General features: G+C 38.0%; 1 protein-coding gene across 3 annotated transcripts in view; it reads left to right on the plus strand.

Moving 5' to 3' along the window:
• The window catches only part of LOC134625766 (potassium voltage-gated channel subfamily C member 1-like), a 97,094-nt gene extending 88,739 nt beyond the window's left edge, over window positions 1-8,355 (plus strand). For 2 of the 3 annotated variants that reach the window (XM_063471036.1, XM_063471039.1), the window contains one exon: window positions 62-501. In XM_063471036.1, coding sequence (XP_063327106.1) covers window positions 62-89 — 28 coding nt within the window. In that variant the 3' untranslated portion in view covers window positions 90-501. Of the gene's footprint in view, window positions 1-61; window positions 502-7,116 lie in introns of those variants that run through there. The other variant, XM_063471040.1, reaches the window with a different exon arrangement.
• The last annotated feature ends 8,005 nt before the right edge of the window (window positions 8,356-16,360 follow it).

A 16,360-nucleotide genomic window follows, 5' to 3' on the forward strand; every position in this document is an offset into this window, starting at 1 on the left:
CCTACCCTTCTTCTCCTGTCCTTCCATCTCTTCTTTGTTTTTGGCTGCGGCTGCTCGGTAGGAGGTACAGTGAACGGCTACTGGAGTGACAGCCCATGGTAGAAGAAAAGCAGATGCCAAAAACCACACAGGAAGAAGACAGCAAACAAAGGACGGACAAAGAAAAAACACAATCTAGACAAAGTCCGCATCAGTGTTTTTATGTGCATGCGTGCCCAGACCTGCAGCTACCTCTGTACTAAAGCCAATAAATTCAGCAAGGAAGAACATATCTCCCCTCACATGTTCTTCTTGATTCCTGATGAAGATTTTTGTGGAAAAATGTATTTGACTGCATTTGGAAAAAGACGGTCTGTTGGTTAAGTTGTATCTTTTTGATTCCCCTGTGCTCATCTCTTGCTCTCTCCTTTTTTCTCTCCCAGCAGAAAGTAGAATAGAATTTTTCATTTGTATAAACATCAAAGAAAAATCAAAATGATGCAAATTTGCTTTAAAATTCAGAGAGTATTTAGAAAATTGCACCAAAATAAGTGTACAGTGGGAGGTATGTCCTTCCTGTTACCTTTTTATTTTCAGACTGTGAGTTACAGAAGGTGAGAGCCCTGCTTATAGACATCATGTTTGAATGCTCAAGTATGTTTTTTTTGTTTGTTTGTTTTTTTAAACAAATATCTTGTTTATGTTTAAATGTGTGTTCACTTTCTTGCCACAGCAGTCTATAGTCTGGCTGCTAAGTTTGGAGCTATGGCTAGAAAGTCTGAGCTTACCTTAGACTGGAAAGGAAAATAACTCCCAGTTTCATTACCTAATATAGTGTGGTAACATGATGACAGCTTGTTATTATTTTCAGGTTAATTTTCAGGTTTGTTAGAGGTGTTAGTGGCTTTGTCTGTCTGTATAGGGCTAACTGCATCCCAGTTTTGAATATTTATGCTAAGCTAACTTCATTTATCACCTGCTGGCTGTTTTTCAGGCACAACTGCTCAAGCTGCCGTTGGCAAGAAAGCGATGTACAGATTTGTTCAAAGTGTGTAGCTATTCTTATATGTGTTTTATGTCAGGCAAGGTTTTCTGTTGTTCTCGTTTATCCTGATGCTCAAACCCTTTGTGGTGCAGTAATGAATAACTTGGATATTTCAGTCCACTGGGGGATTCGTGAAAACCAGGAACACATTTACACACCTCATTTCATCCTCTCCTTTTCCCAGCATCCATTTGTGCAGAGTGCATCTGTCACTTTTCTCCTTTGGTTTCTTTTGTTGTGACAGTGTATATATGTAAAGTTTGTGTTGTAGATAAACCTGCATGGGTTTCTGTCACAATCAATAAGGATACTAATTTGATAAAGTTTTAGTCTCAAGCCTAATGGCACTGTCTAGATTACCACACGTGTGTGGATGTATATGTTGAGGTACTTACATATGCACTAACAAAAGCATGCAACACAAAAAATGGTCACCTCTTTGAATGCAGGAAGAGGTCGATGGACATTATGCATGACTAGATGCTACGATGATACTGGTCAGACCAGGCCAAGTTAGGTACTGTAATAGGGCAGGGTGAGGGTGGGAAAGTTTATTTTTGCAGGATGGGGAGGGGTTATGTCTCTAGTAGGTCTTCTACTGCTGCTTTCTTATCACTCTTGAGAGACTTACAAGGTAAACATTAACAATTGTAGCGTTTTCTTCTTTTTTTAGCTTGTCCGTTCACAAAGAGCTGTTCTGAAAGCTGTGTACTTATCAGATATATGCAAAAAAAAGTAACAGTAACTGTGAACTAATGCTAAAAAAAATCCAGCTTCTTCCATCATTGTTTCAGCTCCATTTTTCCCCGTTCATCTTTTCATTCATTTGCACCTTAATTTTGTGTCCACGTCATGTCGTTTCCATCTGCCCTTTCCTGTTCTGTAAACTGTAATATGTCCAAAAGACACATGTCTCTGTAATGCAATAATTCGCTGCACCTTCTGAACAAAGAGCAATTCCTAATTATCCATCTTTCCTTCAGCAGCATACAAACAATTTCCTTCTTTTGATGTCCCAGTGACCTGATGTCGCTTCTTTCTTTTCCCAGTAAAGAGGAAAAGAAAGTCCATGAAGCCATTCCTGTCATAGAATCCATAAATATATGGATTTGATTGGTCAAAGGGGCCACATCTACAGTCAGTCGTAATCAATACATGACTAACACATGCAAGAATCCTATCAATATAATTTAGCCAAGATGACAAATTTTTAAAAATGATGGAGATTTATACTGGTCTTAGGAAAGTAGTTCATTGTATCTTGTAATGTATAGAAGCCCTTTGTTTTTCTGGATGAACCACAGACTATTTGATTGCTTTGTTTTAAAAGTCTCAAGATTTGTGAATTCCTAGTGAGAACCATTATTGCTGGAGCAACGCTCAAAAGTTAGAGATTGAAGAGTGTTTCATGTGAATTGTCGCTGGCTTTTTCTTTGTGTCATGTTTGTGATCTGTGTTTCCTCCATCTACTCAGGTATAGCTCTCTTAACCTGTGCCCATCTGTATCTGGTCACCCATGCATTCTCAGATATGACAAACTGAAGGACTAGAAAAAAACACTGAAAAAGGTTTTCTGTGAATACCATGTGCTCTGTTTTACGGTTCCTTCTACAAACCTGCTGTCCTTGCTTTGTTTTTCCGAATGTGCTCCCTGTCTTCTCCTTGTATTTCTCCTCACCTTTCTTCTCTGTCCCAGTAACTGTATCTCACTTTCTATGGGACACCATCCATCCATTCTTCAAGCCAGAAAACTGAAGCCAAAAAGGAAAATGTGTAAATTAGAGCACCTTCGCATTGGAAAAACAAAAACTATTGGCCTGACAGTGGACTTCGCTGAGGATGAAGATAGGAATGGACAATAAAAAGAATAAAAAAGAGGGTAATGATATGTTGTAAACAGATGCAGATGAACAAATGTGCTGAAAACTCGTGTTCTGAGTGGATTGTCAGCTGAGCAGCATCAAAGAGAGGAGATGGAGGAGGAAAAGTTTGGGCAACACAGAAAGTGTTGGAGGAGGAAAGAAAGAAGCACAAATCGCTTCTCCATGTAAGAATGTGTCCCTCACTATTGCTCTCTTGCACTGTTTGCTTCTTGTGTGTACTTCCTCACATACTGTGTTTCGGTGTGACACTGTGTTATCTTCTTTGTTTTTTATATTGTGTTGTTCTCATCTTTCTTTTTCATAGCCTTTTGTGAGCACCACACCTGGGTCAAAGAGTGTTTGTGAACACTGACTATGGCTTATTCTATCCCACACAGGTGCAGGTGACTTATAGTTTGTCATTTGGCCGAACTGCGGCCAAATTAATAAATAAGGCAAACACTGCATGTCTGATGGTTAAAGTGGGATTAATTTTTAAAAATTCCAAAACTACTGTTATTTGGCCAAGGTCTGGTCTGTGCTTTGCGGGACACATCAGCTGAGATGTTCTGCTTTCAGTTCTTAGTCTGAATTCCAATCCAGTCCTGATTGGCTGCAGTCCTCTGCTTTGAGCGCTGAATCTCTTCAATTTCAGTTTCAGTCTCTGAGCTCAGTGTCTCACAGCTTCTTGTCTGTCGTATAAGTATTTGTTCCATCAGAGGTGTAAATAGTCCCCTCAAAGACCTCTGCATATTGTTACATATCTGTGTGTATGTGGGTCACAGAAAGAAATATGTGTGACATTCATGCTCTGTGGTATCAGTGTCCTTGCATGTTGGCTGGACTCTGTAAGCTTTGTGATGAAATCTTTTTTTCTCCTTTGCTTTTCAGTGTGTTTGGGCTATTATTTCCTTGCCTTGATGTGTCAGGTTTCAGTTTCCGTAATGTACAAACAACTTTTTTACAGCCAACACTGGAGATCAAACATATCACAAACAAATCTTTCTCTATTGTCTAACATAGATAATAGGTAATGCTAAAGGAACGCTCACAGCGACTACACTACACTAAAAAATCAGCAGCACAGGGGCAAAAACAATACAGAGCAAAAAGGAATGCAGATCCACAGAGAATGGAAAAATAAATTCCAAGCGAATGCGTGAGGTTGAAAAGGGACACCGAGTCAAGGAAAAGGAGAAAAGCGACTTAAGTGAGAGATATACGATACAGTCATGTGAAAAATTAAGTACACCGATTTCTGCTTAAGTAGTAATTAACAGCCAGGTGCTGCTAATCAAATCCGATTCAGTGTCAACAGCGTGACCACCTCTATAAAATGTTCTCAATTTGCTGGTCTGGAGCATTCAAGTGTTTGTTCATTTCAAAAAGGAAAGACATTAGTAACTGCAAATACAGACATACACGTCGGACTCCACAGGCTTCTGTTAGATTAAATGTTAAAGTATGGCGTGTAATGATTGGCAGGGAAAAGCGTGGCTTAGCCCAAAAAGTTGATTTCGTCACTCATCCAAGTGACTTCTTCAGTCTCAGCTGACTGCAGGTTTCCCCAATCTTATAAACAGTACATTTACATAATGACTGAAACCAGCCCACTGAAGGAACAACGGGCTGGGAGGTCAGTTCCTTGATCATTAATATGCAAATTGGCATGACCATTCATCAACAACCACTGATCAAAGCTCATTGATCAAAGGCCATCAATCAATGACCACAGAGGAAGTCACTTGGATGAGTGACCAAACGTTTCTTCCACTGAAAACGCTACGTTCAGGTCAACAGAATCAACCTTTTGGGATTTCCTTACCTGGATGATTGAGCATGCATCAAGACAAGTATGGCTTAGGTTTGCAAAGTTGCATCTGAACAGATCACATAAATTTATGCACTTGGACCGACAGACCAAAGTGGAGACTGACCACACCGCATTCACCGCGTGATTTGTATGTCATTGAATGAAATAAATATTTGATCGCCTACAGTCAAGGCAGAGTTCTTGCTCCCAGAAATTGGTTGTGTTGGTGGTTGTGGCACACAGATTATAATCAATCAATCAATCAATCAATCAATCAATCAATCAATCAATCAATCAATCAAAAAAAATGACAGATACTCCTACTTTCGGTTTATGTGACTAAAGCATACCTATCCACATAATCAGATTATTTCATTCCAACCTTTCCACCACCTGTCAGGGACAAGATTGTCCACGGAAAGTGCTTACCCTATCTTATAGCAGATATATATCTTACAAGGTCCTCCTTTGCAAGAAGGCACACACACAGACCCATCTTAAGTTTGGGAAATGTGGCAATGCAACCAAGGCAACAAAGGAGAGGTTAAAGAAGAAGAAAATATAAGTCATGGAGTTTTTCTTGATTTGTGATTGATATTCTGTCTCTATCAATTAAAATGACCATAGAAATTAGAGAATGTCCGTTTCTTTTTAAACAAATTTTTTACATTCAACAGGGGATCAAACAATTGTCCCACCCACTGTATATAGCAAGTATTTTAGAGTCAAGTTTTTATGTCTGATAACTAAATCCTGGCCCAAATAGGGTTGCTTCCAACAAATCAACATCAGAATGGCTGAAAAGGAAAAGAACCAAGGTTTTGCAAACCTACGTAAACTTTAGCAACACCATAAAGAAACATGGTTCAAAATTCCCTGAGAACAATGTGAAAGACTGATAAAGGCAATTACTTTAAGTTACAGCTGCTTGAAAGTTGTTGTAAAGGTACTGAACCATGGGGTGTACTTAGTTTTCCACAGGAAAGGCAACCGACAATTTTTGGAGGGTAAAAAGAGTTCAGAAATTCAAAACGTATCAAGAAAAAGCAAAACTCAACCATGTACTTAAAAAAAGAGAGAAAACTTTAAGAAAAATACAAAACATATTGAACCTTAAAGATCCAAATAAATTCATTCCCATTGTTGCTGAGCCTTATATTTCATTGGTAATTGAATTGATATCATATTGAAATATTACTCATTCCATCAACCCCAAAACTATCATAATGTCCCTGATTGTTTCTCCAAGAATGAATAAATCATGATCACTCATGGTGCAGATTGTTTGGATTAGGGTTGAATTCAAAGTGAAGTTTAGTGAGAAATGAATGCTTAATAATGCCTGAGGTGGGAAATTGTATTTCTGAAATATGTAAGTAATCATCTACTGGACTAAGACATTAGAGAAATAATTATTATAGGTCATTTTTTTCCCAAAAAAGGTCCAACAGGAGCCTGTCTGAGAGAATCACCCAGAAGCAGTTTGCTCTTTGTTTTAGTCATCGTAAAACAGAAGCAAACAAAACAGCAATAGAAGCATGGATATAAATATCAGCTCAAATTCCTGCATCAGGAAACTGTGCGCTAGGCACCAAAAGTAAAAGTTCAGATTTTACAGAAAAATATATCACGATATATTCTATTAACGTGATACTTTTGAAAATGGTCAAAGTGGAACTAATTATGTCATTTAGTCCAGTAATTCTCTGCCCCTCGTATATTTTTGTAAATCTTCTCAAATCTTTGTCTTTTAAAAGGGTTATTATATGTGCAAGTACAGCAGAATTCAATGAAAAATATTTTAAAATCACAACTTTAGTTTGTAACTTCTGTTCCAATCAGTTTAGGATAAATGCCGTTTTTCTTTTTTTTTTAGCAATCATTGTGTTTTTCCTCTGACACTGATATTTGTCTTTAAAGACATTAAATTAATTGTTATTGACAAATACAATAACCCACAATAATTCTTTCATTCTTAACAATCATATTAACAGGCTAAAAATCAGGTTTGCCAGTTACATACTTACTGTTATATCTGGTAGTTGCTGTGTGTGTATATTCAGTTATATAAATTCAATCAAGGATTTATTGTAACCATGGTAATAACATTTTTCAAGGTTTAGGAATAAGTTTGAACTGCTGGTGTTGCCAAAATACCCCAAAAGCAAAGAAAGCATTACTTACCCATTAGCATCATTACAATGAATGAGTAAATGATATTTGGTCCACGTAAAATCTGAAACATAAAAAAAGACATTGAAAGAAATGATTAGGAAAGCTCATCCATTTTCATTGTTTTCTTTAACACATTTTGTTGCCTTTAGGCTTTTTGATGCCCCACACTGACTATTCCAAGATCTGGTGTCACACATTTACTTCATCTCCTCACAAAATTCTCTTTTCTTTTTCCCTTTCAGTGCTGAGTTTTTAACAAACTCACCCATTCCTCTACAAGAAGAGGAAAACTATTAACTGTAAACTGCTGCTCGTCTGTCTCTGCTGATGGGATTCACCGTAGAAACTGGGAGGGAGATAGAGAGAAAGAGAAGAACAACAATGGTGTTCACAGTTCCATCATCACATGCAACCTAATGGAGAAAGTGGCTGTTAGTAAATGTAAGCCATATTAACTTGGAAGACCAAACAATTTCACATCCTCTGAACTGATTTCCAGAGCGAATGGCTACATAGAGTCTCTCAGCTGAGCTGCCAGAGGGTTTCCTGCCCGATGGTCTTGTATGTGGAAACCTCGTGTCTTCTGGATGTCTTCGGTGTTTTAGTCACAATTTTATGTAATTTAGTTGTCATATTGCTTTACTTACCTTTTTTTTTCAAGAGACTGCATAAACTGCGACTGATTCCCAGGAATCATCCATTATTTCGGCACTCAAAGCACTATGCAAGGTGAGGGAGTCTATCACGATGTCCAGCGACTACTAGGCTGCCCTGTTAATCTCAGCTGAGAAACAGCAAGCTGAAGTCAAGTCATACATATCAAAAAACAGCAGCTTTCACACTTATATGCACATCACACAGTCATTTATGTTTTATACCAGCTGAATCTCCCAGGAGGCATCGAGACAACATCTTGGGACTTGAAATTCAGCAACACATCAGCATGTTAGTTCGAATGATGTAACCCAAAGACGACAGACACTTGGATGGATGCATTAGTTGAGATGAACAGAAACACTCAAAGGCACTAAACTGGCCATAATGTCACATGGCTGTCTTCAGGCATCACTGAAGATAGCCATGGGATAGGCCCTCTTTCTCACTTGTTCCTTCTTGAGATTTTATGGTATCTTACCCGAGTACCCCCGCCACCCTTAGCTGCATCTCTGCATTGTTATTGCTCCTCCCCTTTAGAAAATCTGCATGGAAATCTGTATTAATGGGGGGAGGGGGGCATAGTTAATTTTTCTTTCAGCATTGTTAGTGTAATGGTAGTATCACTATCATCCAAGATACGTTTTAACTACTTACTGCTAAGGAGCTAAGAAAACATGGTGGAGGAGGATGAGCACCCTCCTCTCAGAGAAAAAGGAGACCATACACACCATATCTGTTTGGAGGTGTGAAACTGAGCAGGCAAACATCTTTTAGAAACTATTTGAGGGACAAAAAAATGGCAACGATTGCAAATTAGAAATTCATTTTTCTGACATTGTTTATCAGCATGAATAATGTGCATGACTTTTGCAAGTCACTCTTTTCTCTCATGAATAACAGGGCTAGAAACTGTTTTTTTTTTGTGTGTGTGTGAAAATGTAATAATGTTACGTTATATGCAATAGAATGCGTACAGATAAGTGTGTAGGAATAACGATTTCATCCATTTGATTAACATGGTAAAACACCATTAAGAAAAAAAAGGTGAACCCTGTGTAGTTCTCTTTAAGATGTCTTAGGACACCCAATAATATAGCTTTCTTAAATCCAAGAGGAGTCCTTTTCAACTTTTGCAAGTATTTATTCTGCTATTGCTTCAACCTTTCACCTGGCTGCTATTCTGCCTTTTTCTTATTATTACTATTTCTTCTTCTTATTGAAGCCTCTCTAGATTCCCTAGCTGTTAATCTCTACAATCACTACTGTTTCCGGACACAGGACTGAAAGTTGTCCATTCAAAGATGTCATTATCCTGTGCAGTCAAACTGAAAAGGTTATGTTGTTCTTTTAGTTGGAACTTTGTCCTTGACCTAAATATTGCTTCCAAGGTCTTGAGGACCTTCCAAAGAACCATCAGAGGTGTGGGGTTCAGGTTACTTTAGGAGAAGGTCTACTGTTGCTTTATTTGTTTGTTTGTACATACTCTCAAAGTAATCCAAGCTGATCAGATGACTTCATCAGATGAAAAGGTACACAATGCCTCACTCATCAAGTGTTAATTAACACTTCATGAGGGGGACAGTCTGACAGATACTGAAAGATGTCATCTGCAAATGTTTGATTTCATGGTGTAGCTTGGACAAATGACTCTTTAAGAGAAATACACAACCCCATCATCACTGTTAGTCCCTGGTATATTTGGTGTATCTTTTTGTCTTGATCTGGAATAACCTCTTTCTTTAATTTTCACAATGGTTCAGGGACAAAAAGAAAAAGAAATACCTTAGTGGAGTTTCTCAAGTTGCATATTTGAATATTTGTTGACTGAATGAAATATGTAATCACTATATTTATATTACTCTTATCCATGAGCCCATTTCATAAAACTTATACCTGGAGTTTCCATAGTTCTTGGAAAAAAACAGCCTGCAAAGGTACTGGCTACTAATGACCTCGCTTGATGAGTCCATTTATGATATTTTTAGTAGGCTGTCATAGCAAATAGTGTAGCAACTGAAAAATTAGGCTACAAGTTAATAAGTAAAAAGAGGTTGGGAAAACTGTTGTTTGAAATATTTAAAGAGAATTGTGCCAAAATACACTATTTGAGTCAAACAAAGTCTGGTGAAACACTATAGGAGCAGAGTATGCACAAGTGTAAGACATGCTCCTCTGATAGATAGAAAAATGATTATTATAAGAAATATGTGTTTGTTAAATTATCTGGATTTTAATTGTGCCTCTCATTTTTATACTGTTTCATTCATATGAATTGGTCTGTATTGTCTCTATTATACATTGATTTTTGCTCATGATGCTGGGTAAATGGACTGGTTCATACGTATAGCGCTTTTCTATTCGAGCACTCAGAGCGCTTTATACAGCATGCCTCATTCACCTGATAACAGAAGCTATTTTTTCCCATGCCTAAGTGTTTTTATCCAACATTCACTCACATTCACACTCTGATCGATGCAGTGAAGAGCAAGTTGGGGTTATCATCTCACCCAAGTATATCTGAAATGCAGGCTGAGGAGCCAGGGTTTGAATCTCCCGATTAGTCGATGACCTGCTCCACCTCCTGAGCTGCATTACATTATTATTAGAATCTCTTATTTTATGAACGTGAAAGAAATGACAAAAAAGGCAACTACAAAGGCGTACAAAACAACTAAAGAGAGATTTTAATAACTAAAAAGACAAATAGAACACCCCTTACCCACAAATAGACCCAGAGAGTCTACAGTGATGATGATAATGACTACAATGACAGTTGGAGGCTCATAATAACTGTAAAGAGAACTAAAAACAACTAAAAAAAGAGACAATAAATAAAGTTAAAAATATCAGTAAGAGGCCCAAAACTTTAACAGAAGAAAAAGATGACCATGTTCATCTTCTTATTTTCTTTAAAGTGTCTGACTGCATTCTGACTGGGGTAGATGGAGGGGTAGGAGTGGGCTTTTACATGGCGATGCCTGAGGCCTCAAATTCTGTGAGTAGATTTTTTATTCTATGGCAGACATACAGTAGGACACCAAACATCAAATCAAAACATTATAATGAAAAACATGTTTCCTATGAAAAATGTCAAAATTGAAACATTTGAAAAAATCTGTTTGTTTGAAGGCAAGCAAGCATGCACTTTCTGCTGAAATCGCTAAACTCACCTGTCTGCTTATATAAGAGCTACAGAGCTAAAATTAGAGGCCACGTAGAAAAAAAATGATTGATCGTTATCCTGAGAGATTTGAATTTATGTACTATATCTTTAGATTATTGCTCTCCCGTGCCTTGCTAATCAATAGCAAGACTCTGCTTTGGAAATACTGCTGTGATATTTAGGATTAATAAAAATGTATGTATATATCCATTTAAACTATACATTTATCATTTATTGCTTAGCAGCCATGGTAGCTGAAGCTGAGGTTATGGATGATAATAACAATATGTTTTATAATAAATGTTACTTTTTTCAATATAATTTATGGTGATTCTTAATTTTGGTGGTAACCCAGGGTATCTCAGGTATATAGTATTCTATCAAAACATCAGGATGTTAGGATGCTGCAGTATACACTAAATCTGAGGAATTCAGTGAGTACATGTGGCTCTGTGGAAGTTTACTTGGAGGCTTCAAGTAGATTTTTCTGACTAAACTCAATGCGCTAGCATCTCTGTCTTTAGTGATATTGCACAGGATAAGAAGAATTGGTTCCAGTGTTTTATATCAGTTGTTTGCTTAACACTGTATATTATTTCAGTTTCAGCCGTGTCAAAATGAATAAGGGGATTTTATGTACTGTATTGTAGCTACACCAAGATAAACATCCATCCATTAGTTTTTAAAACTTATGCCAATTGTACTCACTGGAGACGTGATCTTCTTTACTCAAAGCCTTTTTGATTGGAAGGTAGCATAACAGAAGCCCTGATAGGTCCTCTATGCTACCCTAATAAACTGGATTGGATGTTTTATTTGATGTCCAGAGGCTTGGAATACTTTTGATTCTATTCCAAAACTAACACAAGTCCAAAAACTGCATAATGGGTCTTTGACGAGTAAAATTTGTGGTGATATTTGGTTCTCTGACATCTTCAGTTTGTGAATATTTTAAAATTTTGCTTTTCAGTGTTTCCAAAATGATGTCTAATCCATACACGTATGAAAAAATGCTTCGGAAGGTTCTGGGACATGAACACAAACCTGTATCACAGTGAGCTTTACCCCATCACCTCATCACCATCGCCAACCACTCCCATAATTCATCAGCCATGTTGTGTCAACCAGGCCACCACTTGTCCACTAACCCACTTAAAAACATAATGAAGCATTAAAAGCCAGTAAAGACTGTGAGATTGTAGAAACACATAGGAAGTTCTTAGGATAAAGTAATAATGGAACAGGGCTCCCTGGTTTATGTTATTTTTCAGGATTTCCAGTTATGTACATATGTAGGTATTGATGTGTTTGTGTATAAAAACATGTACGACAGGAATGCTTTGCAGACTGAACTAGACAATGTCCCTTTGCCCAGATGGACCACTAAGCTAGCCAATAGTGCTGCTTTTGCTTTAAACCCAAACCATAATGAATTTTGTAGCCTATACAAGTATTTTAAGTAGTTAGCTAAGTCAGGTTTTTGGTTAGTTAATCCAGCAGGGCTGAGACATGGGTTAAAATTTCAATGTGTAGTGTACATTTGGCCCCATCCTAGAAGAACACAAAATTATAAAGTGAGTGGTGTGACAGGGCTCAGGTGTGGTAAAAGGTCTTGTGTGCAAAAGTTTAACCCATGTAGAGCAGAGGTTTACATAAATATGTTTCATATTTTAGGCTGAGGTAGCAGGATTATTAAGACAGTTTAGGTCTGGACTAGATAAACTTTTTTTTTGCAACACTGTGGTGAAACTCCTTTTGCTTGTCTCACCAAGTCTAACCGATATACATGACTTTCATGATCTGAATTCAGATTTCGAGTGCCAACACTGAGAAAACGTGGATAGTTATAGATTCTAAATTCTCTTCATTTCAGTATGGTTAATGAGTGTAGCCAGTCTGACATGTATTATAATCAAGTACTGCATCCAGTCTTCCATGGAAATGAGAATTAACGAGGTTGCTGACATGTTTCTAAAAAGTAGAAAAGTGTTATAACAAATAGACAAAGAAATATCACCCTTATCAGTTTTGGAGGATTAGGTTAATTGAAGGCACCCTTTGGCTAGTTCAAAAAGTGTCACGAATTAAGTGTGCAAGAGAAGAAGTACAAAGTCAAATAAAATGTTGAGGGAAAGGCAAATAGGTTCTACGTTGGCCTGGTCAGTCAAAAGATCATATGACAAGACGAAGACATGTTCATTCCAAAATCTTCATTGTGGTGGTTTCTCTTTTCTGAAGCATTAAAATACTGGTGTCTGTGACACTCTGAGAAATGACACTCTGAGGTGTCGTGCACACCATGTAGCTTACAGGCTTGTTATAAATTCATAGGCCTAATAAAAGACAGTATCAGGATACAATAGTGAATGGTTTTTTTGCAAACAGATCTACAGCTTACCAGCAAACTGATAAGACACAGGCAGTTCTGACAGTCAGTAAAGTCAATACACCATCACCACTTCCAAAGATAATTGCTTGATTGCTCACAGGATATTTAGTGAATTTTGGCTAGCTCTCCAAGTCTGGGTAAAGTGATCTAAAATTATATGTCGGTGTTGTAAGGAACAAAATTAGATTTTATATTCAAATGATCTGACTAGCTAGATTTGATGTAGCATTTTTGTACACTGGCTGTATTAACTGGTCTAGCCTTATTAGATTTTTTTTAAATAAACTGGTAAAAACAGACTTACCATGGTTAGTTACTCTGTCCTAGTGCCATTAGGATATATTATTTGGATAATTAAGTCCACTAGCTTAAAACCATAAACAGTGATAAAAAAAAAAGAAATAGACTTTTATGCTTAGCATGGAGAACATTTTGTGTCAGTTTTAGCATGTTAAGGTCTAAAACTTCAATCCATATTTTCTGCAGCAACATCTCCATTCCATGCGCCTTGCCTTTCCTCTATCTTAAACGTCTTCTCCTCTTTGTTCTCTTTCTTTCCTGATGCCTTCCTTCAGTTATTTTAAAGAAGAAGCTTTTTTTTCTTTTTGCATCCCTTGTTCCTGTATTTTTGTATTATATTTTTGGAGGTTAATTCCAAATGCATGCATGAGAAACATCAAAATAATGACGTTAACATAATGCGAATGACCTGGTGAAGGGAAGCCTCCCCTCCTTTGACAAAAAGCAGTCCTATTTTCTTACTTTTTGTGTCAGATTTTAAAAGAAATTTTGTAACCAACAAATAATATAATATTGTAATTTATAAGCCACAGAGGCAGCAGCACTGTCTGAAGACAAATACGGTTTAGATAGTTGACTCATCTAATTCAGAAGTCTCTGAACATGAAAGTACAAAAAAATAACGTCAGTCTCTCTTTTGGTAGGGTGGACTCTGTCACAAAACTCTGTGTTTCTGTCCTCATGATGAGACATCAGCAGCTAAAATACTATTACTATTTAAAGAACTGCATCTGCTTTAGGTTGTTTCAGTTCCACTTTTCTGTTTTTTGTTTTTTGTTTTTTTGCTTTTTTGTCGATAGTGAAAAGGCAGAGCTAAGAAAGATGACTGCAACAGAAAGATGAGAGGCTTCCCTACATTAATAAATTAGGTTATACTCTAAAAAGCTGATCTTGGATCTGATTTTGTTGTCACTGCAATGGAAAGAGAAAAAGAATCAAGAACTGTATAAAATATATCTGAATGGAATGTTAATTATTTACCTTTTTCTAGTTTTGAAACATGTAAAAGAACAAAGGTGAAACTATGAAAATTCAACATTTGTGAAAAAAAAAATCTGCTGTCAAACAGTATGAATGCTGTGAATGCTGATTTGCCTGAGCAGCTCTCCTTCCGAATTGATAGATCATCCTTTAAAAAAAGAATAATACTAAAAACAAAATAACAATAAAAAAATCATTTAAAAAAGTTAATAAAAGAATTAAAAGCAAATGCCAAAATTTTTTACATTTGTCCTGTTTTTTGTTTTTCTTAATGATTATTTGTCATTCAGGCACACATCTTCATGTCACATTTTTACAGCATAATGTGTAGATACAAGATTGCCATAGCCACTGTGCTGTCACCCGTTTGCTTTTTGGACACTATATTTTAGAACTTTAGCGTTCTGGCTGCTTTCATGTTCGTTTTTTGGACCCAAAACAAATAACACCAATAACAAAAGTAGTCTAAAGGTCCACTACAAAGATGAGGCCTAGCAGACAGCAGCTATAGCTGGTTTCGGGACAATTGCCAAGCAAAGACTCACAGCCTTGGCCAGCCACTTGAAGAGGTATATAAATCAGCTGCACTCTAATGAGCCTGCCAAGGTGTACTCTCAGTGGCAGGAAAAAAGACTGGAGCCGGAGCAATATTCGAAGTATGAAGTATGCAACCAATAACAGCAATGCTCAGTGGCTTGTGAATCTATGAGCAGACCCCAGCAACCTCCCAGTGAGCATCACACTGGCTGACATCCAGGAAAGGGTCTCCAGTATGAAGAGTTGGACAGCACTAGACCCTGATATGATTCACGCCTACTTGCAGAAGAAGCTGACTGCACTTCATGAGTGCATGGCTGCACAAATGAACCAACTGCTAGTAGATTAGATACCCAGAATGGCTAACTGATTGCTGGACAGTCCTGATCCCAGATGATCCCCACAGGTCCCATCCAACTATCAGCCAATAACCTGCCTCAGTACAACATGAAAGCTCCTATCAGGCATTATAGTGGCTGAGGTGAACAGGCATATGGCTCAATACATGAGCGGGGCACAAAACGAATTAGGCAGGAACACCAGAGGGGCGAAACACCAGCTACTGTTAGATAGAACAGACTCCGAGGCCAGGCTCACCAACCTCTGCACCGCCTGGGTTGCTTACGAGAAAACCTATGCCTCATACCTGGATCCTGGAATGCGTAAACTGTACAAGATTAACAGGACCCTAAGAGCCTTTATCTGTATTTAATGGGCATGTGCCGAACAACAACTAAAGGGCACTCAGGCCAGTTGCTCAAGACACCATTAACTGCAGGATTTACCAAGGAGATGTCCTGTCCTCACTGCTGTTCTGCATAGGCCTGAACCCCCTCAGTGAGATCTCTTACAAGACTGGCTATAGATAACAACTATGAAATGGAGCAATTGTCAGCCACCTCCTCTATATGGATGACATCAAGCTGTATGCCAAGAGTGAATTTAAACCTCACTTCACTGATCTACCGCTTGAGGATCTACAGCAACGACACTGGGATGTCATTCGAATTGGACAAGTGTTGCCGAGTGGTAAGAAAGAGAGGGAAAGTAGTCTGGGAATCCCACAGGCAAATGGGAACCATGAAGAAGCCACTAGGAAAGCCGCAACAACCAAATCCCTGCAGAGAGTAAGGCAAGTCCTGACGAGTCAGCTGAATGGAAAGAACAAGATCAAGGCAATCAATACCTACACCATGCTGATGATCAGATACCTAGCTGTGATGGCTCTGGTTTTCCTGGGACAGGAAGAACTGGGATAGCTTCCAGGGGTGACAGAGGGCAGCCAAAGATTTTTTGGGCAGTGTTAATGACCCTCTATGCAGTCTGGAGAAATACCAAGCTAGAGAAATAACAAGGTCTGAGAGAGGAACTTGAGAAGATGTGGGGGGTGAAGCCAACAGTGGTCCACGTGGCAATTGGAGCACTCAGGGCAGTGACTTCCAGGTGAGTGATGAAAGTG

The sequence above is a fragment of the Pelmatolapia mariae genome, linkage group LG4 (assembly GCF_036321145.2).
Source record: "Pelmatolapia mariae isolate MD_Pm_ZW linkage group LG4, Pm_UMD_F_2, whole genome shotgun sequence".
NCBI lineage: Eukaryota > Metazoa > Chordata > Actinopteri > Cichliformes > Cichlidae > Pelmatolapia > Pelmatolapia mariae.